General features: G+C 42.4%; 1 protein-coding gene across 2 annotated transcripts in view; it reads right to left on the bottom strand.

Moving 5' to 3' along the window:
- The window catches only part of JARID2 (jumonji and AT-rich interaction domain containing 2), a 227874-nt gene that overhangs the window by 15184 nt on the left and 200127 nt on the right, over window positions 1-12563 (bottom strand). For both annotated transcript variants that reach the window (XM_085310056.1, XM_085310057.1), the window contains exons 8-12: window positions 11497-11999; window positions 6594-6686; window positions 6038-6156; window positions 5812-5882; window positions 4628-4742 (exon numbers count right to left, since the gene is read on the bottom strand). In XM_085310056.1, the coding sequence (XP_085166182.1) occupies window positions 4628-4742; window positions 5812-5882; window positions 6038-6156; window positions 6594-6686; window positions 11497-11999 (901 nt within the window). The remainder of the gene's footprint in view (window positions 1-4627; window positions 4743-5811; window positions 5883-6037; window positions 6157-6593; window positions 6687-11496; window positions 12000-12563) is intronic.

Below are 12563 nucleotides of genomic sequence, written 5' to 3'. Positions count from 1 at the left end.
GCAAATAACGGTCCACCTCTATGCAGCAGCAGGCAATTCTGCTCAGGACATAGATTAAAAGAAGGAAATTAAACAGACTTCCCCACACAGTTCTTTTTGGCAAAACACTTAAGATTCATGGAAAACTGTTTATTTAGACTCAATCTGACAGTGTTCACTAGACACCAAAGCAAACAAAATCTCCCCCTCCCCCCCCAAAAATGTGACAACTCATTACTCTGTAGAATCAGAGCAGAAATAATAGCAATAGTATGGTATGCACAGTAATGACACCAAAACAGCTAATTATGAGAAGCTGGCATCTTTTGAGCACCAATACACATACTGTTATCTTTAGCTCAGATGTCTGTGTTTGTTACCTGTGCATGAACCAAAGACTCCTTTGTTTTAGAAATGTTTTTTCTTTATAACAATTCCCAAGTCACAAATCATCTTTTTGTTAGCGAGGATGCTGTTAGGGGTGCGATATTGTGACAGTATGCTGCTACTCAAAGTCCTACTTTTGCCTGTGCCTAGCCAGAGGACGATGGTTTACACCCATCCAGCAGATGCCTGTTTCCGAGATCTGGCAGTTGGTAATACCTGACCACTGCAAACTGAGCAGTGCACCCTGGGGGGAAACAGTGCAACTCCCAGGATTCCCAAACGTGCCCTGAGCTGCAGACACACAAGGTGCATGTCTGCAACATTTATTTGATCTTGTTATTCTGAGGCAAATAAAAAGCATCTCCAGCTTTATCAAGAATTGTCTTGGTTCACTTTAAGCAATCGGACCTTAATCTGGAACCCATTTGCCCCTAGAGCTGTTGTTCCAAACTTGGCATATAACAGGAGAGAATGAATCCGAAAAAAATTTTGAGAGAGAGCGATGACATGCAGTTTTCTTATGGTTTGTCCAGGTCTTTCCATCAACATGATAAAGCATTGTGCTGGCCTTACAGACCCTGTCAGGATGTTTGCTTATAACGTACACTAATATGAACTCASTATGCATCCTACTGTGTTATCCTGCTCGATGCATCTGAAGAAGGCTGTATGTCCTAAGATTTGAATGTCTTTACTGTTCACTGTACTTTGATTCATCTTTGTTGATCTTGAAGCTGAAAGCCAGAAGAGATGACAGTATCTGCTTGTACAGCTAATTGTAGCCAGTACAGACTGATGAGCCAGCTACCCAGATATACGCAGACTGACCTCTCCTTACATATACATTGACAATGATTAGGACCTTGCTAAGACATCTTTCATTATAGAAAGGTGAAGTGGAAGAACCTCATTTTGATAAGAATTAAGTCCCAGCAGCAATCTCAAATACATGTTGTGTACCAAATACTTTGCAACACYTATGTTGTTAACAGCAACAGCTGCAGAACAGCTGCATGTCTATAGAGGATAACTCTACTAGAATAACAGATTTTAAATGGTGATGAAAATATTATAGGTTCAAACCAGAATGCGGCATCAACTATTCTTTTCTTTTTGAGCCAGAAAATAGCTGGAACAGCCAGAAGATTGCCTCTCAAACATGTAGTTCCTCACAAGATGGGCCCAGGAAAAAGCACAGTAAGGATGTGTGAAGAGGAGAAACAGCACATGAGCGCTGGGACTATCTAACTGTTGCAGGACTGCCAACAGCAGCCTGAAGGGAATGGAGATCATTTGCTACTATGGCATATTCTATAATTTCATTCACTTGCAATCCTTGACCCACCCATCAAAAATGGAAAATGAGTAGCCATTATAGGCTACTTAGTGTCAGGGAAGAGACATATTTGCTTCTCTCCTTTCAGTGTTGGTTCTTTTAATGGACACTGAGGATCCCTCCTGAGAAAAATTATGTCACTGACTTCTGCCCTAAATGAAAATGAGTTCTCCTTTGCTCTTCATAAGATAAACCCGAGAGATTGGAGAGTGACCTGAATGATCGCCAGGTAAATGAAACATCACTGATTTAACACTACAGGGATTTGTTCTTTGAAAAAGAAGATTTTTGGGTGCTGGGCGGACTTTGGAAGACAGAGAGCTTTGGTGCCCAGTGCCCTTCTGTGTTATTACTGAAATGCCACTGAATATAATGCTGTCACAGCTTCTCCAGATGTCCCACCAGAYCAACTAAATTCATCTTTCCTCAATAAAGACAGGAACTTTATTGCAATCTTAGAAGTTGTAATGAGCTAATAATGCCTATTAGCCTGACATTTCAGCCTGGCAGCCTTGCTGAAGAACAGCTTTTATGGACAAAATAGTTTTGCTTCATTTTTATGAGTTATTCCTGGTTAGTGTCCATGTTTCATCAAGGCAGTTGCCAGAAGTACACCTAAAGCTATTGCCTCTTTATAGGTAACCTCCTCAAAGGAGAGCACATGGCTTCTCTGGGCTGCTTCTTTTGAGCTGGGAAAAACAGAAGCAGCAGCCTTTCCTAAAACTTTGGCTGGCTCTATTTGAGCCTTTTCAGTCCCAGGAAGCATGTGTTCTGACATGAACAACACAAAAAATGGCCTCAGAACTTCATTAGAGGACTCCTGAACTTCTGTATAGTTCTCTACAGCAATCCTTTAAGCCTAGATGAACGTTGTAAAAGGAAACTGACTCAGCTATGGTTGAGGACAACATAGCTTGCTCAGAAATTTGTCCTAATAACATGTTACTATAAAAAAACCCACAGATTCCTGACTCACAAAAGAGGGCGAGGAGCCATGAAATGCCCAAAGTGATAGAAGCCTCCAGGTTTACAGTATAATCCCATAGGCCAAGAGTAGTTGTTCACTTCAACCCTTTATATATATCATACACAGAACCGTTCTCCAACTTGAAATGTTCAGAGAGGTGCTCCTACAGAAATAGCACAGGAGCAATGTTTACTAAGGGGCTGCAGAAAAGAAAACAAACATTCCTTGTCCAAGAGGGCAGCTGAACATGTTCAACAGCCACTCACATAGCTGGCACCAGTTAACAGGAGACAAAACTGCACTAAAAACAAACAAAAGAGCTTTAAGAGTTTCCTCAAATCCTTTTTTAATGCCATGTACTTTCTTAGTGTCAACTGGGTCAGTACCACTGACATCAGCACCAGCTGAGAAATGTGGGAGTTAATGGCATTGGTGTGACTAACACTGAAGAACACACTTCRTCTGTGAACGAAGAGTGGTTGAGCCAGCCGCTGCCACCACCATGGGACTCCTGGATGCAAAGGCAGTTGCTGACTCTGTGRGTGGTATGGTAGCACCCACGCTCAGGGGCCCTGCAGTGCTGCTCCTGTCACACTGCACAACCAGCCAAAGGGTTCCCCATAGCACAGGGTTCAAGAGCAGAACTACTAGAAATGATAAAAGGGAACCAGCTTCTCACTTCTGCAGAAAGGCAGTACTGCTTCCTTACAAGAAATGATGTACAAGAGCTTCCTGGAACAAAACACAAAGTTTAGGGCTTCTCCACACAAGGGAAACTTAGGTAAGACAAACCAACTAACTMTATGCTCTTATCAAGTTCATACGATTTGTAAGTGACAGTCTTCTTGAGGAGTAAAATGGCTTACATCTCCCTCACTGCAAACAGCCTTTGAGCAGGAGATACACAGCAATATGCTACTACTCAACATTAACGTTTAACATCAGGAATCTATGTGATTAGGCTACTTCCTGAGTGCTTCAGTGTGAAGGTCTGATYATCTTTGAAATCATCTGTAGGATTTTCTCCCTCCCACTGTATAATTTCCTAAGTTTTTGGTATTTTAGTTTTCTAAAATAGAACTCTATCAGTGGAATTATACTGATCTGTCAGGTTCAAATCATCGTATCARATCCACTGCCTAAATATCACTCGAGCTAACAGGATAACTGGGAGTAGTTAATTCTCTTTTCCATTAGAAAATTCTATTTTCTATTCTCCTACGTACACCAGCCAAGAAGAAAACAAGACACACTTTCCTTGGGCTCTGAAACTACCCTACTGCCAGCAAAGACTGACGCTGTATTTCAGAGAGTGGAGCGCTATGTTAGAGGGTAGGCTGTCTCCTGCCCTTGCACGTGTTAGCCACTTASTGGTCCTACTGCGCTTCTATGCTTCTACCACTTCACTGTCCATATTGTAAAACTAAAATGATGTGTGTAATGGGCCAGTAAAGAYTAAAAACAACACACAAAATGCTAGGGATCTGCTAGATACAGCATTCAAGATATTTTGTGGGATAAAATGAAAGTGGTGACTGTTTAATCAGAGCATGGACTCCATCCTTTTACAAGCGATGACACGGAGCTAGCACAAACAAATGTCTCTCTACTCTGCCAGCCTAAGGGAAGTCCACCTTGACTAGCTGTCATTTGGCTTCTGTTTCATGGAAATATTTTGAAGCATAAAGCCTGTGTCAAGCAGAATCAGTGTATGGCTAAGTATTTCAGAAAGTGTAGAATAGTGTGGAAGATCTACTGAAACTCTTCTTCCACTCTTCTTCCAGAAAAGGGGGATTTCATCACTTATTTTGTATTTTCCCATTAAATTCATAATCACAAAGACTGTATTTTTTGATGTAATCCATTCAGGCAAAAGATACCACACCTACAGCTGTAACACCAACCAACACAGAGCCACTGTGGTGAACACTAAGAAAACAAAACACAGGAATACGTACCAAATGCAATCAGCACCAGTGTGTAAGTAGTCAATGTATGGAAGGTGATTTTGGTCTCGAGACCAGCATGAGGTAGAAAAGACCATGCCAATATTTAGCCAAGGAATTGTCACTCCTAGAACAAAGTGATTGAAAACAAGTTTTGAGTAGCTGCAATTTCTAATTAAAAGTCAAAGATAGTTTCAGATAGGGCATTTGAGTTGAAAATCTTGTTTTTCCCGTGAGGTGACCTGAAATTTTACCAGACATTTTCTACCAGAGTAGAATGACTAATTCACAAAGAACAATTGATTTAACCAATTCAGATATTTTCCATTCATAAAATATCTCCCAGCAGATTACAGTACTCTTGAATGTGTTCATTTTCTAGTAGCTGTAAAAAAAWTTATTCTTTAGAATATTTACAAATATTCATAATTCAAGCTCAATACTGCTGATGAGAGAAGTCACTTCATGTTGTGAAGCATACATGGACATATGCAYATGTAACCTGCTTCTCTCTTGGATGTGTCCAGGCTTAATATCTGCACAAGTGACTGGATTTAGCTTTTGCTTAACATTTCTACTCATAAATCATAATAGCACAAATGCAGCAGGAGCACTCACGAAAATTCATTTAGAAAACTTGTGTGCTACTTTGCCCACAAAGTCTAGATTTTATAAATAATGAAGTTGCATATTACTATCCTGACAAAAAAAACCCAAAATACTGATGTCCTAATAACAACGGAAAGGAATACTGCAAGGACAAATGAGGCCTCCCACGCACACAGTCTCAACTATTCATTAATTCTCAATCTACTCACCTGTTTTCATGCCTTCAAATAGCAGCTGCTATAGCTGTGTCTAATCCAGGGGGGTTGAAAACAAAACAATCTTTTTCTACATCTCTATTTAAAGGAAAAACTGTCCTTTCAAATAACAAATTSAGGGCAATTTTGAAATATTATCTTCATAAGGTACAGTGATAAACACGACCAAGACCTGAGTCTTGTTTCATAGCCCCGTTGTGACAAAATACATTAACACTGCAGATTTCCCGAGGGCAGACAGGGGATGTACATGTCTCTGCGAGGGCAGCTGGGGAACAGAGGGGCTGCAAGGAGGGAGAAGACTCTAGTGGCTAAACTACCACATTTCCAGGGCACTTGTTACTGCTAAAAAGAAGAGGAAAACTTGCTTACCAGGCACAGCACCAAGATGTCGCAGGATGGATCCTGTATTATTAGGAAGGACTGTGAGGTTCCACCCATGCCTGGACAGGGCGACACAGATGCAGCCAGACGTCAGCACTGCGTCCCCGGCACCCGCCACCGCCGCGCTGCCCTGCCGGCCCCTGTGCCGCCCTCCGCTGAGCAGAGCCGGGTGACCGACTCAAGTCCACAGAATGGACAGATTCGGTAATTTTACCTTGAAAATGGTTCAGATTTCCCCACGGGAAAGCCGCTCCCGTGGGTGTTGGTATCTACTTTCCCACAGTGCACTGCTACATGGCAATCTTTCTGCTCCACTATCCGCCAATATTCTTGCTATTGTAAGAGAAAGTGGCAACACATTGAAGTTTCTCTCATTGGAAGTTAAAAAACAGAAAGTTACAGGGCTTTGATAATCTCAGCATAGTGCCAGCATAAAACAGTGCTTAAAAATAAGCATATAAATATTTAAAAGTAACAGTAAATTGGGAAGACAGAATTTAGATCCCCTTGCTCCTCTGCTTCAGTGCAAGATAGACTTAACTCTTCTTCCTTTCCTGCAGTTCATCAATAGTTAAAAATGTTAGATGTTGAAGTTGCAATATTAAAAAAAATGTAAAGGAAGAATCAGTACCCTGTCTATATAATAAGTTGTTTTTCTCCCACACCAGACAGCCCCAAGCTGGTTAAGGTAACGCCTGAATATCAACTGTACTAAGCCATGCTCAGCCCCTCTGAGTAAGAACATCTCCCACCGCTTGTGATGGCCTCACCTCTACTTCAGCTACTGTAGGCTCCTTTGTGAAGCACATGTTCATGATGTTTCTTGCTGTTCGGTAAAAGGTTGTTAAAGAAACAGACCTACCCTGTGGATAAAGAAAATACAATTAATACCTCTGTCCTTTCCTGTCTGCACTTTTTTCCCTTACATGTTCAATCCCAGAATGTGGAAAGGAGAAAGAGGAAAGTATCTCCAGAACGTGTGGTTCTAAAGTTCATTTCTTATCTGGGAAAATATATCTAGAGAAATCTAATCACATTAAACTTGTCACAATGATTTGGTCAAACCAACCACTTAAAACTCCAACTGTCTATTCACAGGAAGCTATGTACACTGCTGTGCCCAGCACAATCTTATGGGTTTTACAAATAAAGAAGATGGACATGTCCTAGCTTTCTGTGACAGGTCATAAATGATACACCTGTATATGATCCTACCCAAATTTTAGAATCAAGCCCAATACCTCTAAAGGACCATATGGTTAAGCTCTCCATATACGGAGAAACAGGTGAAAAAAGTTTAGGAAATTCACAGAAACGTCCAACATCAAACCAGTACTGCAAGAGATGGAAGGGAGTCACAAAAAGTAGAGTTTACTAAGATTATAGTAATCATCTGCATACAAAAACTAGTTATGCTCTATTCAATAGAAGTAGTTCAAATGTAAGGAACTAGGACTTCATATTACAACACTGACAGAAGTAAAATACAACAAAATTGCCGAATGACCATTCTTCCTTTGCACTGCTGCAGGAAATCCTTTTGACAGAAACTGTATGAGAAAAGGATCTGGCTTGGTTTTCTGCCTGCACTGTATCTCAGTTTCTAGATACCTTCTCTTATGGCTATTTATAATATCAGCCGCTCTAGGAAGCAACATCCATTAGGTGCTTAGCATSATACAGGATTAGGTTTACGGTGCCCGTGGCAGAGTACAAGGGAAGCTAGGGACACACCAAGAGCTGGAGCCCTAACACCATCCTGCCCAAGTGCAACTCAAGCAGAAAACACACCACGAGTTATAAAAGTCTCCCTTTCAATTTTGCTTCTCCACAGTCTTAGGTTTTTATAAATATGTAAAACCAGACTTCAAGTGTTTGGGTTTTATCTTTGTTTAGCTCACTGTATATAGGAAATGAAACGATGTGTTGGTAAGATGGAAAAACATTCTGCCAAGGCTTTAAAGGCAGCAGAGCCTGGGTGCTCCTCCAGTCCAACTCTGGACGTGGATGGACACTCCACCATCCTTCTCATGCAGGGCAGGAGAAGAAACTCCCTGGCTGCAAACCAGGACAGTTGGCAGCACTGAGCCACCAAACTGCCCAGGGCCACCACGCTGGCTTGCGGTGATCGCTGTATGCAAGAACTACCCTAGCTTTGCAATCCTGGAGCTGATGGTATCTTTTGCTCCTCTGCAGATCTATTGCTCCTTCCTCTAACTCCCATCATTTCTACTAGCTTCCCAGCTGAACATCGAAGGATTTAAATTCCATGTAAATGAACATTTTATTACCTGGACTATTACCTTCTTATTTTTGCAATTATGAAAGAGATCCGCCAAACCACCTCTTCTAGTGTTTAATTTGCTCAAGAACTATGCCCAAGAGTAAAGCAGGAACAACTCTACAGCAGCCTTTTCCCCAGAGGCTGACTCTATCACTTTGCTACACTTCCACAATTGTAACATTGTCACTTTTTTTAATTGAATGCAGTGCAATTAGCTGTAATAAAAAACTTTGTAAAATGCCCAGGGCCTGAGGCTCTCTGATTCCCAGAGATGGGAATCTGTGATCCAGAGTTGGATCTCTGTGATACAATAAGGAATCTCCTTCATCTTTTAATGCCCTCATGAATCATTTATTGAGGCAGCCTTCTGAAACAAAACTCTAATAAAATGCATTGCTCCCACCAACAATCATCAAACTCGAACATATACATCACTGTTCACAAACTAACAAGTACTCTGCAATAGCTTTCTTGGTTTAAATGATTTGCTTATTTCTTTTGTCTTAATAGGAAAAATAAGGATTATCTTCCAAAATTCACTGAGCTTTTCCATTTTTCAGTAACCAAAAAAAAAGGGGGGGGGAGGGGAAGAAGAGCAAAACTGTACAGTTTAACACTTTAAAAATTTTATTTTTTCCCATTTTTCTCAAACAAGAATTTGGTATCTTTTTAGTCTCCTAGAAGTTGTGAAATGAATTTAATAGTTGAGAATTATTTAAAAAAAAATCTGAAGGACCTCTCACAATTTTCTGGATATTTCAGAAAATAACTGAAAATTCTATAATGGAGCTGACAAAACTCAGAAGGCCAAATTAATTGTTGAAAAGCAAAACACATTTTCAATCTCCCTCAAAAATCTTTGAACAGTTCCACAACCATCCTGAGAACCTGGAACGGCTACACAGAGTCTCTGTCCCTGTGACAACCCGACGGAGAACAAGGTAAGGACAAAATGCCTTTTTTTCGCAGCTTCTCCATCAGCATCAAGAACAAACTCAGTGCACAAACACCAACAAATCTTGCGCACGCCCGTGCGTACTGGCCTTGACATGCAATACAGGGGAGGAAAGGCATGGAAAAAGATACCACAATGTTAAGACAGTTAATGAGGTTAAAGCAACTTTATAAATGAGCAGGAAACAGAGATTTCATAACATCCACAGACTGGGAAGGAGAGGCATCTGTGAAGCTGACAGGGAAAAGTGAGCACTGAATTCAGCACAGCGCAGGTGGTTCAGCACGGGCTTGCTGTGGCACTTTCATGCGAGGGCTGGGAAAACGCGGTCAGAGCTTTCTTCTGTAGCTCCCRGGAACACGTCTGCTACGCGGCCTTCAGTTCACTCTGCCTGGAAACGAATGCTGCAGCAATTCTGGGTTTAGTCAGCTCCGTTACAGATTTCTGAAATATTTTCTTAGAGCTGAAACACTGGGGAAGGAGGAGAAGGTAAAAGTCTTGCAACATGCAGTTCTTTGATAGCAGCAGTTTACTTGTTTTACATACTTACAAACAACATCTTATCGCAGCTAGAAGAGCCGTATATTTAGGAGTAAAGAAAGGACACACAGCAGCCTGCAGCACACACTTAAAAGCACAGCAGGCCTTACAGCTCGAAAGGAACAACACTGAAAATAACTGAGGCATCCCAGTGAAAAAAAAAAGGAGATTTACTCTAATCTTGACTTGTGATATGGTGGTAAGTGCTCCTCGAAGACTGGATGTCTCTTTCTGGATACTTGCCTCAGTTCAAGCACTTACTGACTGCAAAAATTATTGAGTGAAATTCTGGTTGTGTGGCCTCTTCATGGTCTAAAGTATAGACTTTATGGTCTAAGTATACTGCAAGTATGATTATGATATTCTCTTCCAGCCCTCAATCTATCGATCTGGGCATTTATGGAAGGGCTTTTTTTTTTTTTTTTTTTTGAAAACAGAATTAGAAATGTGCTGTAGAAAGGAATCATTATAACCCCATCATCTTCTGAAACACAGAACTTAGTGTAATGTGAGCATGTTCTGTCAAAAATCTCAGATATTCCTAGAAGCATGTTAATATGAAAAGAGCATTCCCCATGCACATATACAGAAGTATATCATCATTGAAGAAAAACACAGAACACAGAATTAAAAGGTTTGTTTCATAAGAGGCCATAAAGTACCCTCAGCTTAAATCCGTAAGACACATCCCAGCTTAGCTTATTCAATACCCAAGTAATATGCTGTATTTGATTAAAAAGTATTGTGGGTTACTCTTGTGGGTCAAGATCGTATTTAGTTTCTTTTTCATACACACTTCAGGGCTTGTATTAAGTGATGGAACCAGTCCTTACGTACCAGAAAAGAAGATCCCCTTCCCCTCTAAGTTTGAAGCTCTTCATGGTAAGTTATATCATGTTTTTCATTTAACATCATTAAGCACAGTACTTCAAGTGCAAAAATGCTGTTCACAAATGCTGCTGTCGTTAGATAAGCTCTTGTCCAATGGGAATATGGCAAAGAAATGACTTGTCAAAAGCGCGACTAGGGATGGAGTCCCAGAATAAAAGAATTTTTGGCTGACAAATCATAATAGGCTGCAAAAGAAACTCGAAGCAAATTTTGAAAGCCCAAGTCATGACCTCATTTGGTCTTTAAATAGCTTAGTAATAAGCTACTTTGGGCTATCTGGTTTCATTTCTGAGTGATGGAAGTGAGATTGGAAGGGGAAGAACAGTGTATTCCTTTTCTGGGCACAGACACTGCATGCTATTATTTCTCTCTGAGCATCGCTAAGCCATTCAGCGCAACTCAAAATTACACTGCACACTGCAGTGCCAAGTCCTGCTCAAGAGCCGGAGACTGCCAAATAAAACACAGCGGAAGAGTCGGCATTCCTTTGCAAATGGACATGCTTGGTATGCGGAGGACTAAATGGTCACGTGACTGTTAGTGCCGAGCAAAATTTGGCATCATAGATGAAAATATTGTTTGCATTTCAATTTGCCCTTTCTAAATGTAGCGCATGTCTGGTGATGCTGGTTTTGATGGGGTGCGCTACTTGGCTCAAGAAGAGGCTCGCAAGAAGCAGAAGTGAGAAAGCAGAACATTAAGTGTCACTAGAAAATGAAAATAAAAATTGTGTCTGTAAGGATGATTGGACCAAGCTGTTCAGGGAATCTCTCACAAGGAGGTGAAGGGGGGCAGCGTGTCTACAGCAATAACACCTTCCAGTTTTTCAGGCAACCTGCAGGAGCTGATCAGATCAGGATAAAGTCAAGAGACGCTTATTGAACCGCCCGGCTCTGATGCCCACTGCCTGAGCTGCAGCCCAGCGGCTCCCCTGYCCCGGCTGGCACCTGCGCACAGCCCGGCAGGCCCTCGCGACGCAACCGCCAGCCCCCATCGCTGTTACCTTGTATATACACTTGTGTAAGTCACTAAGAACTCCCTCCTCCTCCTCATCCTCGTCCTCCCTCGTGGTCTCCTTTTCCTGAGCGAAGAGCCGCCGCCTGCCCGTCTTCAATGGGACGTCGACTTCTTTTAACTTGTTGCGGAAGCCATTTTTGTGAACCACGCCGTTGATGAGTCCGTTTTTGGGCTCAAACCGGGGCAAGGAATGGAACTTGTAGGCATTCTCCGAATGTCCCTCCAAAGGTCCTTTCCTTTTCTCCAAGATTTCCTTTTCCAGCAAGACCTCCTTCTCCAGTTTCTTGTGCTCCTCGGGGGAGAGGGAGTCATAGGAGAGCAAGTACTGGCAGTAGGCTTCCTGCAGCTTGGCCAGCCTGTCCTGTGCAGTTTTGGGGATGCGCAGCATGTCTGCCAGTTTGTTCCATTTCTTGAGGTCAGTCACTTGCTGCATCCCCCCCATCTCGTTAATCAGCTGGACGAAGCAGGCCAGGTCGAGCTCGCAGCCTCCTGGAGCCGGCGCGCGCAGGGAGCAGAGGAGGAAAGGGAAAAACAGGAGATGGTTAGGAAAGCTGCAGGCGCTTTGCCCCAAGTGTTTCTGACAGCAGCGTGGCACRGGGCTGTGAGGCACATGCCGTTCCTACAGCTCCGGTCACCTCGGCACCAGAGCAGGCTTGTCCCAGTCTGGTTCGACTCCCATTAAAGACAGACACCAGGGCTTTGCTGGGCTGAGTCACTCAGCGGTAACACTTTTGCTATTTCTGCTAGCCCTCCCTATGGCTATATTTGCTCTCCACCTTGAGTTTCATCCCTGTCTCTYCTCAGAGCATCTCCAGCCCTCTCTTGACACTTGTCTTTCCCCCATAAACACCTGACAGCGGCAGAGACCGCTCYTGGCCAGCTCTTTAGAAGCCCGCGCACTCCTGCCCTCCCCGGCGTGTCGCCAGTTCTGTGTCTGCTTTATACTGGGGAGAACCAAAACAAGTTTCGAGAGGTGAACCGGCAATAAAAAAGACCAGTAAACAGCTATCCTTTCTGGAAGCCAAACACTGATCATCTAATAGCTGCACAACA

Source organism: Rhea americana, unplaced genomic scaffold (assembly GCF_003343005.1).
Source record: "Rhea americana isolate MKP2758 unplaced genomic scaffold, rheAme1 scaffold_31, whole genome shotgun sequence".
In the NCBI taxonomy this organism is placed as follows: Eukaryota; Metazoa; Chordata; class Aves; order Rheiformes; family Rheidae; genus Rhea; species Rhea americana.
Note: the sequence above shows the minus strand (reverse complement) of the source record. Positions and strands in the feature narration are given on the sequence as shown.